At 40.9% G+C, this 22,732-nt stretch overlaps 1 protein-coding gene and 1 long non-coding RNA gene across 6 annotated transcripts in view; one reads left to right on the top strand and one right to left on the bottom strand.

The window, feature by feature from the left end:
- The window catches only part of SHROOM2 (shroom family member 2), a 105,236-nt gene that overhangs the window by 37,162 nt on the left and 45,342 nt on the right, over positions 1 to 22,732 (bottom strand). For all 5 annotated transcript variants that reach the window (XR_014510411.1, XM_083437423.1, XM_083437422.1 and 2 more), the window contains exon 2: positions 21,311 to 21,462. Coding sequence is in view for 4 of the 5 variants with exons in the window: in XM_083437423.1 (XP_083293549.1) it covers positions 21,311 to 21,462 (152 nt within the window). In the remaining variant the exon portion in view is untranslated. The remainder of the gene's footprint in view (positions 1 to 21,310; positions 21,463 to 22,732) is intronic.
- Positions 9,084 to 17,879, top strand: LOC310676130. Its single transcript, XR_014510419.1, has 3 exons — positions 9,084 to 9,501; positions 11,989 to 12,035; positions 17,671 to 17,879. It is a non-coding gene; the product is annotated as an uncharacterized lncRNA (long non-coding RNA).

The following is a 22,732-nucleotide window of genomic DNA, read 5'->3' on the forward strand; positions in this document are numbered from 1 at the left end:
AAATTAAAAAACAACAACCCCACACTGCATGTTTATGAAATACTATGTGAATGCTTTCGGTTTTGTTAGTACATTGTTATAGGCTGCTATATAGGAGAGGATTGGTTTACATTATTGTATCATGCCAACATGCTAGTTACTGAGAAGAGCCAAATTGCAGTGCTGTTGCTTTTAAAATTGAAAAGACCCCTTCAATCATTGATTCCTCTTTGCATTTTAGACCACTATAAATAGGCTATCCAACACAGAAATTAATCCCAAATCCCTTGGTGCAAACAGAAAGAAGTCTGAAAAGAGAAAGAGCAAGATATTAACAAAAATTATACTGCTAGAGTGAAATACTTTGCAGGCGACTAGAGTGGTTAGTATTTCCTACAATTCTGCTGCATAAACTATAAGTGACAGAATGAGAGCACCTGAACCCAGAAAGAAACTCTGTTACTAACAGCAATAGTAATAACAGCCTTCCTTCGTGTTCCCAACCCTAAACAGATATGATACACCTATGAAGTTGTCCAAGAGAAGGAAAGCTGAAGTTAAGATTTGAGGGGACAAGACAACGAAAGAAAATATTTCGGCGTATTTTTCACACCGAGGAGATCACACTTCATAGCAAGTCTTTAAATTTTTACTGCATGAGGTTATATTTATTAACACTTTCAGTGAAATCAATTTCTCTCCCCACCCAGCCCCAGTATTATAAGAGCTGAAACATAACAGAGTTCTCTGACACAGAAAGCTAGAAGCTCCGTTCCTGAGTACACTTAAAGAGAGTGCCTTCACTATGGCATCGACACATGCATTTGTATAGTTCTAAGCATTATTTGCATAGTGTCCCAAAGTGTACTATGCACATAAATGGAGTGAAACAAAATAAACAGGAATTAGATACAGGTATTATATATTCTTGTCCCTGCAACAAATACACAGACACACACATACACAATCCCACCAACCCACCAGCAATATTTGCAAATTTAATGACATACTACCAAAATAGAATTGGACAACAAATGTAACCAGTTGCTTTGGGGGATGACTTTCGAACTCACCCACCGGCCTCCTAAAACACGTTTCAGTTTTGAAAAATAAACAATAAACAGTCTTGAAAAATAAACAATATATAAAATAGACAAGATCACAAAGAGGATTTCTGAAGGTATGTCTTAAAATGTAAGTTGGTGAGGGTCAGCATTACACACACACACACACAAATGGTGAGTCCTTTAAAAGAGGCCCCGTGGATACAGAGTACACATGTTCCACGGCGCCTATTTTAAAAGACTCACCCTGTATATGTTTGTACCTCGATATTTTACATGGCAGGTGGTACGCATACACCCACACACCACTATATACTTATGTGACAATGTCATTCTACAGATATTTTGTTTTTGAGAAAGTGGCCAATGTTTTGAACAATAAGTTTATGCTCCTTTCCCCTGAAATACATAGCTGTATGCTTGTATGTTATGTTTGTGCTCATATAGTATTGGACGATACTGACCTAAGTCATATTCAAAGTATTATTTAAATCTATTGATTTCATTGGGTTTACTCTGGTATGAATTAGTTGGACACCACCCACTGTATATCTCTGTATGTTTGTACTGTATTCAAAAGGTGGTGGTTGTTTTGTTTTTTTAAGCTCACACTTTGCAATGAGACCCAGCTAAAATCTAAAATATGTGCTCCTGCTTTCAATGGGACTTAGAGTTGTGACTAAGCCTGGCATATGACAGCTGCCACTTAACATTTTTGCTAGGATATTTACCAATTCCAAGAGATTTGGTAACATTGCTGCTCAGATTTATTTTCATCTCACACAGCAGTTTCGTGCTGTGACACAAACTCGATATGAACTTACTGATGGGATGATAAATTTAGAAAAGAAAAGACATGCTGACAAGGAACGAGAATTTTCAATTCACCGGTCTTTTATTCAAGAAAAGCATTCCCACCCTCTTTTTATAAGATGACAGCAATTGCTTCTTGCTCACATTTAGAGCAAAATTCCTCCCTCTACTGGCCACTTCCTCTGCAAAATCAGCACCACTTTGAAAAGAAAGAAATGCCAGCTAGAAAATGAGGAGATAAGAACAAATCAGTTTCTAAGTCTTTCTAGACTGAAATGTCTCTCTGCTGCTCTAGCTCCTCACTAATTCAGACATAATTACATTATGATGCTCCTCTTCCTGTATGGTAATTCCACACTGACAAAATCTGTTGTTTTTTATCTTCAAGCTACTACCCTGCATGCTCCTTACAATAACTGTGCCAAATTTGGACGCATCACCGTCAAGCATATACCAATAAAAGTATTATTCTACGGTGCATCTTAAGAGCTTACCTGCTGCCAAGAAAACATGCAATTGAGCATTCAAAATAATCAACTGAAAATGCAGTGGTATTACAGCCACATATAACACATGAATGAAATGTGTTATCAAATGATTCCAGTTTTACGCAGCACAGGTCTGGATTTTTTCGACTTCGGAAGTCTCAGGTAAAAAGTGGAACAATTTCCCACGGGATAAGAACTGACACATCAGCACCCATTACTGAGCCATGCATGACTAAAAGGCGTCTTGGTCATTCTTGGGATTCTTGATCTGAGAATTTTCTCAATCACCAACACTTATGCAATTTTATCAAGTTATTGTAACACAGTCTAGGCCGGTAAGGGATGACATTATCATCCCTTCAAGAAACATTTCATGCTGCCTGTTCTTTCAGATGATATACAGTGAAGAACTATTTGCTTCATCACACAACACCACCATACGTTCCTTAACTGTTCCAGGTACTTCATGAGCATTCTCTCCATAATCCTTTGAACAAAACCCCACGGAAAAAAGTCAGTACCACTGCTGCCTGATATAGATAGTAAGGCCCGTTTTGGGAAATGGCAGCTTGCCCAAAGTCACCCAGGAAACTGCTGAGATGGACCATGCTTGAGACTTCTGTCTCAAAGTTCTTGCTCTTAACCACCAAACAAATTCTGAAAGGAAATTCCTTTCTGATTCAGCTATATCTACTCTCCTCAATCAATAAGACTTTGGCCACCAATTTAATTACTCCAAATTAGCTGCTCCTTTTAATGCAACCACACACTGTTAGATCAATTATATTTTCACCATGGGAGTCAAGTTCTCTGCTAATTTGAAAACAAATATGAACTCCATGTACCTCCAGTCAAATTGAGGTCCTTAATTGATATCTAGTCCTGGAGACTTAGGATATGTGTACTCTAACCAATATATTTGCTCCCCATCATCCCCTTCTCCAGTGCTAGAAAAAATACCATGTCAGATGAACTTATGGTGGCAAAAGTACTGGGAGAATTAACTGTGGAACAGCATCACAGATGCTTCTTTCCATCTCTGCTTAATTGAGTGCAAGGGCAAAACACAGCCAAGCGGCTATCGGTCTCTTAAATGTGTGTGCATTTTAGCAGCAACGGACCTGTAGCCTTACTGCTACAGATGGCAATAAAACACCTTGACAGATGGGCAGCCTACTGATGCCTCATGTTTGTCTTATTATGATAGAAAAAGGAGATTCATAGCTGTGTTTACGGGATCAAGTTTACCCTTCTACCGAGAGCCCCCAAGAAAGATGTAATGTTTCATTGCTCTTACAGCAAGGTTTATCTTCCTCTGATTTAAGCCAAACACTTTGTTAGTTTAATTATTTGAATGTGTTTCTTGAATTCTGTTTCTTGAAGATTTTCTTGGAAGATGAAGCTATAAACTATACTTTTCACTAAACTTCAGCTTCTACCTAAAAAGGGAAGCTGAAGCAACATGACTGGGTTAGTACTCTGAGGAAACTGGTTGTCCTCCTCTCTGAGGAGGCTTGTATCTCTTTAAGGATAGAATCATTTTTTCTATGTAACCCCCACCCCCTTTGAAGCTAAACAGGACTAGCTAATGTGGTGCCCTCCAGGTGTTGATGGATCACAATTTCCATCACTCCTGATGATTGGCCGGATAGGCTGGGGCTCATGGGAGTTGTAGTCCATCAAGATCTGGAGGGCACTGCATTGGCAGCACTTGCACAGAACTATAGCATGGAGCTATAGCATCTCCCTATAATAATTCATTTAGAAAGTCACGTGGTTAAATAAAAAGGGTGCACTATCAACAGAAAACCATATGGTGAACACCACACACCTGAACTGAACACCTGAACAAAGTAGCAGACTAGGACCTGGGAGACCAGTTTTCTCGTACCTTCTAGACCATGAAGACACTGGGTGACCCTGGGCCAGTCACAGTCTCTCAGTCTAACCTACCTCACAGGGTTGTTGTGAGGATAAAATGGAGGGAACTATATACAGTGGTACCTCGGGTTAAGTACTTAATTTGTTCCAGAGGTCTGTTCTTAACCTGAAACTGTTCTTCACCTGAAACACCACTTTAGCTAATGGGGCCTCCTGCTGCTGCCATGCCGCCGGAGCACGATTTCTGTTCTCATCCTGAAGCAAAGTTCTTAACTTGAAGCACTATTTCTGGGTCAGCGGAGTCTGTAACCTGAAGTGTATGTAACCTGAAGCGTATGTAACCTGAGGTACCACTGTACACCACCTGGAGCTCCTTGGAGGAAAGGTGGGATATAAATGTTGTTATTATTATTATTATTATTATTATTATTATTATTATTATTATTAAAAAATGCACGTGGAATTGTATCAAATGTTAATAACATTTGCACATAAGACGCATACTGTGCAGAAGCTCCATGCTGATGCAGGCAGTCCCCATCAGTCTTAGAAACTCATTATATATATCATGGGTAGGCAAACTAAGGCCCGGGGGCCAGATCCGGCCCAATCGCCTTCTAAATCCGGCCCGTGGACAGTCCAGGAATCAGCGTGTTTTTACATGAGTAGAATGTGTCCTTTTATTTAAAATGTATTTCTGGGTTGTTTGTGGGGCCTGCCTGGTGTTTTTACAGGAGTAGAATGTGTGCTTTTGTTTAAAATGCATCTCTGGGTTATTTGTGGGGCATAGGAATTCGTTCATAATTTTTTTTTTTTCAAAATATAGTCTGGCCCTCACAAGGTCTGACAGACAGTAGACCAGCCCCCTGCTGAAAAAGTTTGCTGACCCCTGATATATATGCTAGGCATCAAACGGTTCCTTAAACAAGGGTTTGCCGTTCCACACCAACGTTTTAAAGCAGTTTCCCTCTGTTTTAGGTATGCACATTTAAAAGGAAAACTGTTTAAAGAACAAATCTTTAATTCCTGCTTTAAATCACTGGCAGTATAGCAATTAGCAACAGCCTCCTGCCAGTTCCCCAGCTTATTGTTTTGCTTTAATCCCCTGAGTCTCTGTGGATGAGTCTCAGAACAGCAATGACTGGTTCACCATAAAAACAGCCTCTTTCCCCGAGTGATCTTGTATCAAGATAGCAGGGAGACTGACCTGCTTAAGGGACATTGGTATTCTGATTTCATAACGTAATCATTGTTCTATTTTATACAGGAAGCACCTGAAACATTACAACTAGCACGCTGGGTTAAGAGAATAGCAGGGAACCTAGAAAACTAACCACGGGGAGTTTCTTCTGAACTCAATAGGCTTCAAACAAGTCAAACACACTCATCCCCCTTGCTACAAAGAATTGCATCAGCTCATTTGTCAGGAAGATAAAAATCATTTTTTCAAGCGGAAAGAAAAAACACACCAATGAATTGTTTGCTATAAAAAACAAAAAAACACACAAAAAACCTCCTTCTAGAGTGATTTTATATCAAGAGATAAGACTGATGTTTACTCCCCTTCACCTGGAATCTAGTATCAATCCAGACATTTCCATTAAACAAATACCAAAAAAATGAAGAGATAGCTAAAAAATAAAAATATTTATTCTCTTTTTGAGCATCTAAATATACAACAACAACAACAACAAACAACCCACCTGCGTGGCTAATAATTTACAACAGTTCCATGGAAAGTATTTATACTTACTTCCTTAACTCTCAGTCTTTCCCATGTGACTGTATCACAAGCATAGGTACATACCCTCTATCAGAACCTGAGACAGCCCATCTAAGATTTCCTAGATAAAAATATATGCCATGTTATAAAGTACTTTCCTCAGTGCATTTTCAAATATTGAATCCTTTGACCAAAGATTTACTCAGAGCTCCCATGAACATCTGTGCTAATCGGGCGCTGCTGACTTTCGGACTACCTTGTCAATGGAACAGTCCAAAAGACCTAACTCTGGAGGGGGGGCAGAGGTGCTTATAGATCTGATGCTCGATTATGCAAAAATACACTCAGAAATAAGAAGGGCTAAAAAAAAATATATTTTTTTTTACAAACTTACATCTTCAACAATAATGGTTACCGGAATACAAAATTCTCATTTTGCATGTCAGCAGAAAGAGGCTGACCTGTTATTTAAGAGAACCAAATCCCCAGAGGCTTCTAAACTGAGCCTGTCCCCTTCTTGCTTAATCTGTGTGCCGCCTGCAATTGAGCTTAGCGGATATAATTAGAATCACAAAGAAGCCTTATTACAGTATTAAAATAAGGGGCAGCAATGATTCTGATTAGTCATGCACACAATTCTGCTGAGCAATCCCTGGCTACTAGATTCAGGCCTGGGGAAACCGGGTTTTCCCGTAAAACCGTTCTTCATCACAAAAGCTGGGAACGGATACCTGTCAAGCACCAGGCTCAACTGAGCACATGTGTTCTGAAAAACCAGAGAAACTAATATTAGAAATACTACATACGTCTTTCCTGCCTCGTTCCTTTACTCTGGGACCACTGACCTAGACAAAATAATTTACAATGCCAGATGGGAAATCTGGATTCCTCGGACTGATTGTTCAGCAACAGCTGCCAGCTTAGTTGTTTGGTTCATAATTGCAACGTGACATCTCTGGGTGATCACAAACAATTCAGATGTGCTCTAGAACGGCCCTTTAAGGTTAGACAGCTAAAAAAACAAAATCCAAGCCTCTTTGTTCGCAGACTCTTATACCCTTTTGCACGTGAATGTATATTTCTTCCTCTACTAGGCCTACCAGCAGAATCTTACATTCATTTTTATAGAGCATACTCCTTTAACAGGGACTGTGCTAACTCAGTTCAGTGCTTGCACTCGGCTAAACTGGGATGGTAACAATGGACCGAGTCAAGAGTTAGATTGACTCCAGTCCTTGGGGAGGGAGAATCATGTCCTATGTGGAAAACTCATCAAATGGAGGTAAGGTTTCTAAGCCATTTGCCCTCTCTTATGCAGAAGTGGGATTTCCCTGTTTGCATGGAGATGGGTTGTGTACATAGTTCTAAAGAAATACTTTTTCAGTAGTCTTTTGATCAAGCCCCTTTTCGCCTTGACCCATTGTTCAGCCCAGATACTGAAGTCCAGCTCTGAGGGCTGGTTCTCTCTCTGCGAGAAGTGAAGTTACAGGGAACCAGGCAGAGGGCTTTTGCGGCAGTGGCGCCCTCCCTGTGCAATTCCCTCCCATCAGAAGTCAAGAAGATAAAGAACTACAGTGGTACCTCAGGTTACATATGGTTCAGTTTACATACGCTTCAGGTTACAGACTCCGCTAACCCAGAAATAGTGCTTCAGGTTAAGAACTTTGCTTCAGGGTGAGAACAGAAATCGTGCTCCGGCGGCGCGGCGGCAGCAGGAGGCCCCATTAGCTAAAGTGGTGCTTCAGGTTATGAATGGACCTCCGGAACGAATTAAGTACTTAACCCGAGGTACGATTGTACACAACTTTTAGAAGAAATCTGAAGGTGGCCCTGTATCAGGAATTTTTTTTACATTTGATCCTTTCTAATGTTTTCATATGTGTTGGAAGCTGCCCAGAGTGGTTGGGGCGACCGCGCCAGATGGGCGGAGTATAAATAATAAAATTATAATTATTTGTACAAATGAGCAGTTCTGCTGAGAACTCTGGGCCTGTATGTAATTTGTATGGATAATATGCTGCGAGAAGCCAAGTTGCAGGGAACCAGGCAGATGGCCTTCTTGGTAGTGGCGCCCTCCCTGTGGAACGCCCTCCCACCAGATGTCAAAGAGAACAACAACTACCAGACTTTTAGAAGACATCTGAAGGCAGCCCTGTTTAGGGAAGCTTTTAATGTTTGATGTATCACAGTATTTTAATATTCTTTTGGAAGCCGCCCAGAGTGGCTGGGGAAACCCACCCAGATGGGTGGGGTATAAATAATAAATTATTATTATTATTATTATTATTATTATTATTATTATTATTATGCAAGGAGCACAGGAATTAGCTCCCATCTACTGATGCACATGGGGAGAATTACCCCCTCTCCACTTACTATTCACAGTTAGTTTATGTATTTTTCCTGATACATTACTTAGGAGCTATATAGGCACAGCAACAACAGAACTGAATAAATGTCTGGATCACCGTTCAGCCAACCATCCTCCTTAGTTTTTCCCCCTCTCCCCCCCCCCCTCTTTTTTAAGGCCGCCATGAAACCCTATACAGCTTTTAGGCCACAGTGAATACACGGTTGAACCCGATTTTATTTCTTTTATCTAGTACAGCACACAATTTATTTGTCAGCTGTACTTAAAATCAGTTGAGTCAGGGAACACAATTTCCACTAGAGGGCATGTGAAGCAAAGGACTGAGTTTTCTGAGGTAGGGTTTTGCAAGACTTCAGAAAATAACATATGTAATAAATTGAAAAGCATTTTAAGAAGTGATGTTAAGAAGGCTTTTTACTTTAAGTCTGGAACACATCATTTGGCCATTTTAAAGTGAGGTACACCAAGCAGGGAGGAACAATGTTAACCCTGAACTATAAAACATGGGAAAATGTGAAAGAAAGACATGTGCAGACAACCAAACTCTCTAGATTTTTGGCACACTATTTTAAAAAAACAAACAAATCAAGACAAATATGAATCTTAAAAATGTGAAAACATTAGTCTCAAAATAGGAGTATAATATTCTTGTTCCCTTCCAATCACAAAATTTCCTCACTATAAATTATGAGCAAGGGGAGCGGGGGGGGGGGGGGGGGGAGAGAGAGTCCAGATCTTTATTACTACATATTTTATCTATTTCAGCTCTTGCCACACCTTCTTTGAAACACTTTGTACAAGTAGTGCCACTGACTTCCAGGAAAAACCTCCTTTACAAGAACTGGCTGAAATTCTCCACATACTTCACCAGCACAAAGTCCCAGGATTGGAAAATCCATTGTTTCTACTTAACCCCCCCCCCTTCAGTTCAACAGCCTTCCAAACCACCTGTTTTGTTTGTGAATGTTGGCTTTGAATGCCTTACAAAAACAAAAGCAACCCTCTACCAAATTTCTTTTTTTAAAAAAAAGTTTTTAAGCCAGGGAACATAGTGGTTATCCTATCTTCTCTCAAGGCCTCCCATGCCTCATCACCTCAGTACTGTACTGTCTGAGTTTAATTCAGATCACCTCACGTGATACCCCAGCAAAGGTTTAGGCCACATGAATGTGAGAGATAAAGGTAAAGGACCCCTGGACAGTTAAATCCAGTCAAAGGTGACTATGGGGTTCAGCCCTCATCTTGCTTTCAGGCCGAGGGAGCCGGCGTTTGTCCACAGACAGCTTTCTGGGTAATATGGCCAGCATAACTAAGTTGCTTCTGGTGCAACTGGACACCGTGGCAGAAGCCAGAGCGCACGGAAACACCATTTACCTTCCTGCCACAGTCATACCTATTTATCTACTTGCACTGGTGTGCTTTCGAACTGCTAGGTTGGCAGAAGCTGGGACAGAGTAACGGGAGCTCACCCTGTTGCAGGGATTCAAACCGCCAATCTTCCGATCGGCGACGCTAAGAGGCTCAGTGGTTTAGACCACGGCGCCATCCGCTCCCCATATGTGAGGGTTAGAGTTATGTGACAGTTGTACACTGATAGCCGCCTTGATATCTTACCAAATGGTCAATATTTACTCATTGCACAGGAAGAGAAAGGGAGGGGGGAAATGGAAACCCATAGAGTTTTATGGAAATATGCTTAGAAGTTATGTCACTCATCACTGCTACTTGGGCATCCCTTCTCGAAGAAAGGGAATCTTCTCAGTGGCAAACCTGTGAATATTACAGTTGTACCTCAGGTTACATACGCTTCAGGTTACATACGTTTCAGGTTACAGACTCCGCTAACCCAGAAATAGTGCTTCAGGTTAAGAACTTTGCTTCAGGATGAGAACAGAAATCGTGCCCTGGCGGCGTGGCGGCAGCAGGAGGCCCCATTTAGCTAAAGTGGTGCTTCAGGTTAACAACAGTTTCAGGTTAAGAACGGACTTCCGGAACGAATTAAGTACTTAACCCGAGGTACCACTGTGCTTTTCCTCCTGATAAAGGAAAGTTATACATGGTTCTCTGCTCCACTCCAGTTTTACCCTCCTCATAACCTGTGTGGTAGGTTAGACTAAGGTCCAAAATCCACTAGTGAACTTCATGCCTAAGCGGGATTTTGACCTTGATGCGAGTCTAGACACTGCAACACACTGGCTGTCACCAAATCCTATAACCATGTCACCAACAACCTGCAATCAACAGAAAACAGCAGAGAGCACTTTCAATTTCTAGGCAGGAACTTTCACCAAAATATCAGGCCCACTGTCTCCCCATCCCTTTCCTTAACGTCCTCTATAAACACGGTGAGCTTGACTTGTATGTTGGTATCATATGAGCTGAATATACTCGAGATGTCTTGACAATGATCCTCCAAAGTGTACCATTCCTAAAGAAAATAACCAATGAATAATTATATAAATTACACGCCGCGTTCTATTTGAATATTGTGTGTAGGAGGAAGAAAATACAACAACCATGTCCTTTCTTATAGCTCCTGAAATCCTGTGTCACCCTGAGCGAGTTATGACGTGCTCCTTACACAAGAAGCAATGGGCTGCCAGAGAAGATTTATTATTTATCTGTATTTGTAGGTTGCCTATCAGGGTTTCCCCTCCCATGAGGCACCATCTCCCATAACAAAGAGGCTGCAGAGCATCAACCCTGGCCAGTCCAGCTACATTCTTCTGACTTAGCATATATCTGGTACTTCTGCACACCCTGAAAACCTGTATAAAATAAAAACAATCACGGAAAGGCTGGAATTAGTATGATCTCACATTTGCTAACCTTGACCTTCCCTCTAACTTCCTCTTGAGAAACATGACTAAGCCACAGTTAATATAAGGGTAATCAAAGAAATGTGCTTTCCACTATGATGCACTTCCTAGTTATAATAAAATGAGCAGCTCAAATTGGGCTTTCAATTTGTGTGTACGTGTTTGCCAAGAGAAAGCATCACCACTTCTTACCACTATTTCTTGCACCGTACAAATAGTATAGGTGAAATAATCATACCGGTGTAAAATGAGAACTTTTCTCTCAAGGCAAATAGCAGTTGCAGGGGCTTTAATACAGGCTGCATAATATGGTTAAAGTTTTAAAACCCCTCTGTCCTCATGCCATGGTCCTCATCCACATTGGAGGACCCATGCCCACTTCCTTTTTAAAAGCGGTTCAATGTAGTGTATGGTGTCTTGCACAGTTTGACATGCGATAATTGTATCATTTAAGGTTGTAAGCCTTCTGCATGTGTCGTTTTCACTGCATCTTCACCCCCTATCATGAACACTTAGAAGCTAACTTTCACAATAAAATTTAAACAAGTTGCTTACCAGACAGTGAAATTAGCAATAGTTTTACTTATGGTTGTGAAGCTTGTAGTGAAGCTGGTACTATTTTTAACAAACATAACTCCATACCCTCCAACATTTCTCCAATGAAAATAGGGACATCTTAAGGCAAAGTGGGGCATTCCAGGATGAAATCAGAAACCAGGACATCTTCAAATCTGAGGCTGTCACTGGAAAGTAGGGACACTTGGAGGGTCTGTAAATGATCATTGCTATCTTTTGAACTGGCCAAACCTTTTTTGCTAACATTAGCAAAATTTTGCTATTTACTTTCCAGGTTACTGAAGATAAAAACGTATCAGCAGTCTTGTTTTTATTTTGACAGTAAGCATTTCTATATAAGTATCAATCCCTGAAATAGCCACAATGTGGTACCAAAATAGTTATTTGTAAATGTGTATCACTGAACGGTGGCAAGTGCAAGTATTAGGGCTTTACAAGAGAGTTGAATCTGGTGGATTTATGTAACATAAAAAACTGATAGGCATTTGTATGCAATACAAAATAGTGTGACCTACAGAAACAATAGCTCAGAGCTGCAATAACTCTGAAGGCCATTCATGTAATTTAACCAGCGCTGAATGAGGATCCCCTACACCCAAACATACGCATCAAATTAGCCACTTGGTTGATTAATGCAGCTTACAATTACCCAGACGATGCTGGCTTATCTTTGATCTTCTTTTACTACTACAACAAGCACAAAACATAGAGTACACACTCTGAAAGACTCCAAAAGAAAAGACAAGGCTTCCATGCTTTTTAGATTAACAGTATTTCCTACAATTTTATCAAGACATCAAATTAACATGCATGGTTCCAGCGAACATAAAAGCAGAAATCAATACTGTTGTCTCCATGTATTATTCAAATACACAGATGGGCTCAACCAATAAATGAAGCACTGGCCTCCACTGTTTACACTATTTGGTTTTTTTCAAATGCACTACCATTCCATTAGCATCTAAATGAAAAACAGAAAGGAAGTTCAGCACCACATGACACTTTCATTTAAAACACGTAGGCACGTAGAATCATGGAATCATATTTAACTCAAAGTCAGCATGTCTCCCCAAAGTGCCTGAAAGAAAACACATCAATGGGCTTTAAAGAACACAACATCTGGGAATTGCAGCCTGCAAACAGGAGACCTTGTGTTCTAGACATCAGATATCCCACTCTGTTAATGTCTGTGTGCACGTATTTCAATGACTTGTGACATTAGAGATTCAGAACAAATATTAAGCAGTTCATACACAACAAAGCACCACAATAGTTATCAGCAATATGGTGGAACACAGGAAAACATTTCCTATAATGTTGCTACCCAACAAAAGTGAAATCATCAATGCAACTAATTACCACAAATTGCCATGCAATCATTAGCATCAACTAGCATCAGATAAACCCGTTTAACTCAACATGTTAAACCAGATTATGGCTTAATTTATTTGTTTGTTTATTTAATTAATTTGTATATCGTTCTCCATCTGAAGATCACAGGGCAGTTCACAACATAAAATATATATATAAAATGACAGTGCAAAATACATAATAAAGCAGAAACAAAAGCAAACAAACCAATAACCCGCCTCTCCCCACATTTTAAAGGCCATAGAATGTTAATCAGCCAAACAACTGGTTGAAGAGAAACATTTTCGCCTGGTGTCCACAGTTGGGCAGCAGTTTCATTAGTACCAACCGAAATGTCACAAAAATAGTGGCAACCTTCCTTTGTTTAACATCTTCCCTGATAAAGAGTTTTGAAGAATTCAAAAGCTTGCCAATATCTTGTGAGATTCCGCTTGGTCCTAATAAAGGCACTCCTCAGCTGTGGATTCTGGCATTATTAAAATTTGTTATGCAGGCAGAAACCTTACATTGCAATCCCCTACATGCTGCCTGAAAGATATGCCCCACTGAATTCAACGGGGCTTACAAATTAAGTGAGGATAGGGTTGAAACTTTGAAGTTTCTTTTTAATTTTTCTCCCATCTTTCAATTTGTGATGCTTTATTTTTTAAAAAAAAAATCCTGGTCAATTTATTCTGTTGGATAAAAAGCATACTAACTCCTAAATCATACTAACTGAGTATGATTTAATGTGTGCTGGGTTTTTAAAAATTTACCTCCAGTGGTTCTAAGTCTAGCCAAAGTATACCTGGCAAAAATCGTGCTAGTAGATGGCACTCTAGATAGCTGGTTTTGCTTCCCTTTCTACCTCAAGCACTTGTAATAGCAAAACAAGAGTCCTGCTAGATCAGGCCAAAGGTCCAACTAGCATCTCACTCTCACATTGGCCAACCTTTGGGGAGTCCCTAAGCAGGACTATGGTTGCAATAGCACTCTCCCCACCTGCAGCATAGCTGTCAAGTGTTCCTTATTTGAAGGGACAGTCCCTTATTCCAGCGCCATGCCCCGCTGCTGTCCCTTATTGATGGATGTCCCTCAAATGATGTCCCTTAAATTTCAAAGGAAGCAGCTCCTCTCCCTCCCTCCCTGCCGGCCAGGGAGGAGGAAGGCTCCAACTGTGTTGCTTGGCTGTGTTGCTCGCCCAATAAGAAATCTAAGAACGACTGGGGGGTGGAGCTTGCATGCCTTGTGCTGATCAAATCAGCTGCGTTCCCTGGGGACTCGCCTTTGCTCAGCACTTCCCAGCGGAGAGGTGACGGTGGTTTTCCTTGAGGCTTCGTTAGGCTGCTGGCTGGGCTTTCTGCCTTTGGCTCAGAGGGGCTCAGAAGTTGAACATACCTGTGCTGAGTGCTCGGAATCGGCCGTCATCGACGGCCCACTCACCCTTGCCGGCGAAAAGGTCTGTCTGGAGCAGGGGCACATGGTGGGGGGAAAGGAAAGGAGATCTCGTGGGGCGGGAGGCTGTGTGTGTGTGGCTAGTTAATGCAAGCTGAGGGGGGTTTTGAATGCTGGACAGCATTTTGTTACACGCGCTGCTGCAAACTTTGCAGTGCAAAGCCAGGCCGGGGAGCCATCTTAAGTTGAGGCTGCATAGGCCTTGTGGTGCATATGATTCAGATTCTATTCAGTTGAACCTCTGGTTACAAAGTTGGTTGGACAGTGTTCTTGAAGCTACCAGCATGGGTTTGACCAGACTGCAGGAGGACAGGAAGACTGGAGTGCCTAGAACAGGTGAGGCTGCTGGTCCCTTATTTTCAAGGCTGCTGGTCCCTTATTTTCAAATCTGTAAATTGACAGCTATGACCTGTAATCCTCAGCATACTTGGGTGATTTGGCCTTATACAGGGTGTTCACAAAGCCAGAACCAGCAGCATTAAGGGGGGGAAGTGGCCCAAATATTTAAGGAATGTGTTGCACCCTTCAGACTTATTTGGTCTGTACTGCCATTTGAAAATCTTTCTACCCCTCAATTCAGAATGGGATTCAGGCCTGCCTTTGAACATTTCTGATATCCTAACCATGGTTAAGGGAACTGAGAGCATGTCACATAACCATGGATTTCCATAGTTTGCTTTAACCATGGTGCAGTGCGACATTTCTGCTGGAACAAACCATGGTTGATGGCAAGGAGATGACCACACATCTAGGATTGGAAGTGAGAGTGCATGATCTACAACTGCAGATCTGTCAGATGCCATCATGACCAAATAACTGAATTGCCACAGGTGGCATGCACAACACCAAATTCATGCTTCAATGGGTCAAAACAGCTTAATATATGGTAGTACAATTCTTTGGTTTTTTTAAAAAACTATGTAGGGTTTTAGGCTTTGATGGCAAGCTTTCTTTGGTTAAAGAAAGAACAGGAGTAGTTCCTCCCTCCTAAAAAGTTTCCTGCTAAATAGCACTAGCACAACAGGGCCATCTACTTATTTCTCCATACGCCTTTGCCCATTATAGAAGGAAGCACATCCATTCTAGAAATAAAATCAACACAGGAGAGTTCTAGCGTCTCCCCAAATAACCTTTGCTGAGCTTGATTCAAAGGAAAGTGACGAAAATATTATTTGACGATCAGTGCAGAAGCAAGATGCTTATCCCTGAAGAAAATACTGAACAGGAAGGAAATACTGAACAGGGTTTGCTGAAACAGTGCCTTACAGACAACACTCATTTATTTATTTTTTTAACAACCTATGGTGCAATCCCTTCCCCACCCTTCCTCATCTTCCAAATATAGGTAAGAGAGCATATGAGTCAGTGACCCAGTGACAGAGACAGGGAAAACCGGAAATTAAGGCACCGGGAACTTTAGTCTAGCTTTGCCCACAAGTATTTTTTCATAAGGGGAAGAATTGAAAAATGCAGTTCCTCAAGTGCTTTTTCTGCTTGGGTGTTATTTTTTTAACCTGGTTATTAATTGTCTACATATTTGTCTTGTTCACATGTCAAAGTAAACCACAGTCTGAAATGTCTTATCATGAAGAAGGAGCATGCCAGTTTGTTAGAGTAACAAACCACGAATGCTGGTTCCAGGGCTTCTTCCTTTCCAGCTTAGGAAAGGATGGAGTGGGGCAGGCATGATTGGAGCAACATGCAATAGCACACAGCTTGTACAGCATAGGTTTGTTTAAGACTATGGCTTATGAAGTGTGAACCAGGCTACTGACAGAAAGAGAAGAAAAGAAGAGGGAGAAGGGAGGAGAGATGGGCATAGGGAAAATATGATGAACAAAACTTCAGCTGCTTCAGCTCTTGCAAGTCGCTAAACACACATGTAACTCCTTACAAACTGAATTCTAGCTCCTTTTCCAGAAGGCTCGAGTTAATTTCTCCAGTTACTCCAAGTTGTGGATGACAGTTAACTAAATGTGTTGCAAAGCGGTAGAAAGCATCCAGCTGTGGCTTGACACCCAGAGACATGGTCAAAGAACAGCCAACTACTAGGAAAAGACTAGCATTCCATCACAAGTTAATGGGGCAGACCATTTTCAGTGAGATACAGCTGGACAGAGATAGAACACTGTGACCTTATGAGATAAATTATTATATACTGCGTGTGACTAGCATTTGTTGTTTCAACAACAAACTGAGCAGAGAAAAGTACATTTAGGCTGCAAAGATTTTAGACCAAGGAGTATGGGAACTTATCACTTCACTGTGCCTAAACATCCCTTGTAATGTACAGCACTAAGAATGTGTTCGCACATGGCTGTCCATGATAGCAGCAGCAAGTGATTATGTGTTTGGCGAAGCAACTATCATGGTTCATATGTACAGAAGAAGAGACTGCAGGATCAGGCCAATCAGTTGCCTGTGGGAAACACACAAGCAGGACCTGAGCACAAGAGTATTCTACATTATTATACTGGCAGTTTTATTTTAAACCCCTTTTCTAATATTCCCCACATGGATTTTGACATCTTCACGGCCACAGTAATGGAGAATAGGGCTAGAATGTTTTGCCAGCGCGAAGCATTAACCCAGTGCCCAGAAGCAGATTTATGTAGAATATCCAAACATGACTAACTTTCCTAAGTTATGAACGTCTGCATATCTAAAGGAGAGTAATGTCTGGAAACCTAAAGGGAAGCTACCTTAAAGCTGATAGTTCGCTAAGCAATGAGTTATGTTGTGGAATGTCTGAAAATTTAAAGGGCTCCAAATAAATAGATCATGAAGATTGCTCCATTGCTTAGAACATAGATTGTGTATTAAATGTTCTTTCCTCCCTGCCCAAAGTAGAAGCCAATGTAAGATCAAGTAGATATGAATTATAATATATTCCAGATGGGGTTTTGATATAATTTATTGGTTCCTGGGCTATATAACTTTTGGTAGAACTCCCTGAAACTATTCACATTATCTGGGTTATAGTGCCATCTGCTTTCTTTATTTTGTGCGCCAATCCACACCAAAACTATTTTTAAAGAATTATTAACGACTTGTAATATTTTCTCCCAGAGCAAACATGAGAAATAAGCAGGTTGTTGTCTCTAGGAATCTCAGTGATCTCTTTCATTTCTGCCATTATTTTTTGTTACAGATGGTGACTGAGGATAAATGAGCATAGTGCATCAATTAAGCATTACTGATATGCATCCAGAACAATATCCATCTTAACATTAAGCTAGTCAAACTGGATAGCTAAGCAGCATAAAAGTAGTCAGTTCTGTGATGTAAAGGTTCCTGGTTTGCACCTCCGTGTTGTGCAATTTTCTGAAGTGAGAAAATTAAAGATGCTTGAAAACTAAAGTTCTGTTATGAAGATGTGAGTCTTTTCAAGATGCTCAGGGGGAGATTCGTCTAAATACAGCGGAACCTTGGTACTCGAACATTTTGGCTCCCGAACACCGAAAACTTGGAAGTAAGTGTTCTGGTTTTCAAACGTTTTTCAGAACCTGAACCTCCGATGTGGTTGTTGGCTGTTGTTTCCAGGGCGCCTGCGTCTATTGGAAGCTGTGCCTTGGTCTTTGAACATTTCAGAAGTCAAACAGACTTCTAGAATGGATTACATTTTACGTCCAAGAACCAAGGTACCACTGTAGTTGATATATTCTCTAACGGGGCCAAATGCCGACACATATCAGATAATACAAAAATAACGATATTGGACATATATCTTATACATATCAAAAGCTTGTAAGACCCTTTTGCCTGGATCACATGTAACACTAAACCGAGGTTTGGTAGTACGTAGATGAGCTTCTATGAACCCAGATGAAGTAAACCACAGTTAGCTGAAACAAGCCAATTTCATAGCCCATGGTTTGAAGTTGGCTTCTTCAGCATCATTGCTTGTATTCAATCATGATCTTAACACTAAGATTATTTGAAAGAAAAATTAAACTTGGCAGAAGTCTTGGAGAAGGAAAGGGATGTGAACAAGACCAATGCTTTGCATCAGCTTGTGGATGCTCATCCATATAATGCTAAATTATATTTTAGAGCATAGGTGGGCAACTTCATGAGGATTCTCCATTTCCCCACCCCACCAGAGTTCTTCCCCTTCATTTCTTCCTTATTCTTCATGGTTTAAAGGTGTTTTCTCCCACTTTCTATTTCACTTCTAACTCCCCCCCCCCCCTCGTTTTGATGCTTGGTGAAAAGAAGTTATTTCCCCAACTTCCTGAGAACAAATGGGCAGGCTTCTGCCATATGTGTGTGTGTGTGTGTGTGTGTAGCACAGTTATGTCAGAAATGAATGACATTTAATCACATTACAAATCAGAAAAAGGTTGTTCATCCCTGGTTTAGTGTTAAGTGAAAATGCAGCCACTGTATTGTTTATACTGTACAATTGTTGGCATTAAATAGTTATCATCAGGTTATAGTATCAGGGAGCAGGGTAGATAAAAACCAATGATTAAAAAAATATATCATTTTTTAAAAAAAATTAAATTGGAATTTTAAAATAAAATGCTTTTGGAGGAAAAATCTTTCTAAAGATAGTTTTCTATTTAGGTTACATTATAGTCCAAAGGCTATTTATCAGGAAATAAGGATTTGTTTTAAGTTTTTCATGCATGCTAAAACTAAGTTGTTGGTTGTTGTTTTGTTAAAAAAGTTTAACCACATCAGTTAACAAACATGGATACATATGCTATAATGTTATTGCTTTAGTTAAACAGTTTAAAATTTTATTAAGGAAATGATTATTTTTCTCCTACCAATAAAGTATGTACAGCAGAAAAGTTGTCCAAATATAAACACTTAACTTACTAAACTTCACAATAATTTCACAATTATCTCTCTATGTATTTCTAATACTATAACCAAATCAGTAATTTTTGATATAACTGTAAAAGCTACTCTTGAAAATTTATTATTCCAAAAATGAAACGTTGATCTGGTTGTAAATATTAAGATTATACCAGCAAGAACGAGTCCTTCTGTAAAAAAATGATTTAAATCAAGTCTTACTGACTAGTGATTTAAATCGTGATGTAAATCAATTTGATTTAAATCAAATCCACCCTGTCAGAGACCTTTCCCAACTTCTCTTATCCAACAATGTTTTGCAAAAACAAAAAACAAACACACACACACACAAAAAAAACCCCCAGTTGTTGCATGATGATTACAGTTCTCTGAAGAAAATGCATATACAGTGGTACCTTGGAAGTCAAATGGAATCCGTTCCGGAAGTCCGTTCGACTTCCAAACCATTCGGAAACCAAGGCTTCTGCAGTCAAGCGGAAGCTGCGTCGGACGTTCAGGTTCCAAAGAACGTTCGCAAACCGGAACACTCACTTCTGGGTTTTTGGTGTTCGGGAGCCAAAACGTTTGACTCGCAAGGCGTTCGGGATCCAAGGTACGACTGTATCGTATTTTCATTGAGATTCGGCACCAGTAGTGGAGAGCACCTTGCAGTTATTCAATAGCCTCTTAATTTAGCCCCACAGATTGTATCTTAAGCAGAGGCAGCTTACACAGCGTGCTCAAGATATTGGTGAATTCTATCAGCCCCAGTCAGCATGGCCAACAGTGAACAAAGTGTGAAGTCACGTGGGACAAAGGTAAGGATCGACTGACGGTTTAAGAGCAGGCACATGGTGAAATAGGACCTAATACAGAACGTGAGCCAGAGGCTGTAAGGTTGAGGTCTGTTGCTGTGATGGGCTCTGTAGACTCCATAGCCTTCTTTAGTAATTGGCAAGTGTTTTTTCCATGCTACTCAGAATCTCTTCGTGTGACTATGTGAGCCTGTGGGAACACTGAGAATAAGCTAGCCTTTGCTGATTGCTTGCCATGTCACCATACAACAAGGCAGTTCTGAGGAGTCTGAAAAGGATTTGTGCAGCTTGGTTACTTGTATATCACTTCTTTTAAACCAGAGGATGTTTACAGAGGTATGCCCAAAGCCTATGAATTGTGAGTGCTTCCAAGGGGGTGCCTCAACATGAGCTGAGGTGACTTAAAATATGCACAAGGCAGCATTTTACTTCATAGATTACTTGGGCTAAGAAGTGCTAACAGAAACCTGAAAAACATTCCGTTCCTCCAGACCATCGGTCCTAGTTAAAACTGAATGGGAATTAACCATTCAACAACAAACAATAATATACCATGTGAAGTTATTTTGGGGGGGAAACCAAACCCAATTACCGTATTTTTCTTCCCATAGGACGCTCCGTCCCATAGGACGCACCTAATTTTTTGGGGGGGAAATAAAGGGAAATTTTTTTCCCTTTATTCCCCCCCCAAAAAAACCTGGTTGGGGAACAGCGGGATGGCGGCGCTGCGCCTCCCTGCTGTCCCCCGAGTTTGTGGGGCTGGCCGATGTCTGCCCGGCGCACGGGGCGCTCTGCTTCAGCGCGCCCGGGCTTCGAGGTGCAGGCAGCTCTGCGCAAGCCGGGGGAGCCCCGGGGGGGGGGGGGACTCCCGCGGGCTCCCAGGGCTTGCTGATAGCTTCCTGAAGCCTGGAGAGCGAGAGGGGTCAGTGTGCACCGACCCCTCTCGCTCTCCAAGCCTCAGCGAAAGCCTGTATTCGCCCCATAGGACGCACACAGATTTCCCCTTCATTTTTGGAGGGGAAAAAGTGCGTCCTATAGGGCGAAAAATACGGTAACTCAGATGAGATTCTGAAAAGTGAAAAGGAGAGACTTGTGTCTAGTTCTCAGTCAGCAAGTTGACGATATCAAGAACGAACTTTAGTCTCTGTCGTGGTGAATCACAAACCTTACCTTTTCACTACGAGCTTTAGCGACTTGTGCGAACCTTTCACCAGGCAGATGGCTTCTTGCCTGAACCCAGAGAGGTCCACGTCATTGATGCTGACAATTTCATCCCCAGCCAGCAGCTTGTCGGCAGCTCCAGCTTTGCTGCCTTCTTCGATCTGAAAAATAAAAATAAGTTTGAAGTTAAAAGAGAGAAGCTGCTTACTCTAAAATTGTTTATATTTCACCTCTCTACCCCGTAGGGACTGATAACAGGGCTAACAGCGTCACAAACCAAGAAATTAAAAACAGAATAAAACAGCAAAACTTGTATATAAAAGCCAAGGAAGTGACAAGGGGCAGCCAAAGAATTGAACAAAACAACAAATTCAATTTGACCCCAAAGCAGCAACTTTTTAAAATGCTGCCTAACTTCTAATAGTGAGGAAATCAAACAAGTCTCCTTTGGAAGGAACTTGCAGTTCAAGTGCCACCACTGTGAAGACCCTGTTCTCATGTAGGCACTGCTTCTTGGACAGCAATTATGGGATAAAGGGAGTCCTCAAGGTAACTTCTTTACAAATCTTTCAGGTTTTAAAGGCCAAAGGAGAACTTGGAATTCAGTCCCCTTGGAACTAATGGAATTTGTGCAAAACTGCTAAACTGAAATTTTCTGTTCTATATTACTTCTTTATAAAGAATTCCTTAAGTACAAGGGTGTGACCAGGTATACTATGAAAATAATGAAAAACACATCTGAAAAATACTGGAGGAAATGGGAACTGCAAACATCCTCGAGGTGGAAAGAGAAATAAGGAGCAGCAGAAGTTTCATATTGTTTTGTCCTTCCAAAGTCTTAAAGAGGACCAGGAGCTCGGAATTCAACCCACAAACATAACACACACAAAATAACACACAGTTGTTTGCTTCAACCCATGGCAAAGCGCAAATGCAGCTGGAAGGGCAAAACAATTACCAGCAGAGACAGGCTTTCTCTATGTCAAGAATCAAACCGCCCAGCCTTTAAGACAAGAGTTTCTCTAACAAGAATCAGGCCTGCAAGGAATCTTCATTGTTTCCCCAGGAGAGGCTATTTGTTTTGTTTTTTTCTTTAAGGTTGGCAGCACACTGATTGCAGAGGGTTCAGTTACCCCCCTCCAAGCATTTTTCTTTCAGCAGGGGGTGGGGACACCACACATTCCACATATCACATACCCTACAGGCATCTGCTCAAGTACAAAGCACAACACAAGGGTACAAATAAGCATTCCCTGGGCTCAGAAGCATTTCCCCCCTCTGCTACTAAATAAAGAGAAGTGGGGCAACAATTATTTTTTAAGGGCTAAAATGCATTTTAAATAAAAAAAAGTCTGATGGCTTTTAAAGAAATGTTGATTTTAAAAGATTTGCAAAAGATTAGGCTGGATGTTGGAAAGTCCAAATGCAAGA

This window comes from Podarcis tiliguerta, assembly GCF_965153285.1.
Source record: "Podarcis tiliguerta genome assembly, chromosome: 4".
Lineage (NCBI taxonomy): Eukaryota > Metazoa > Chordata > Lepidosauria > Squamata > Lacertidae > Podarcis > Podarcis tiliguerta.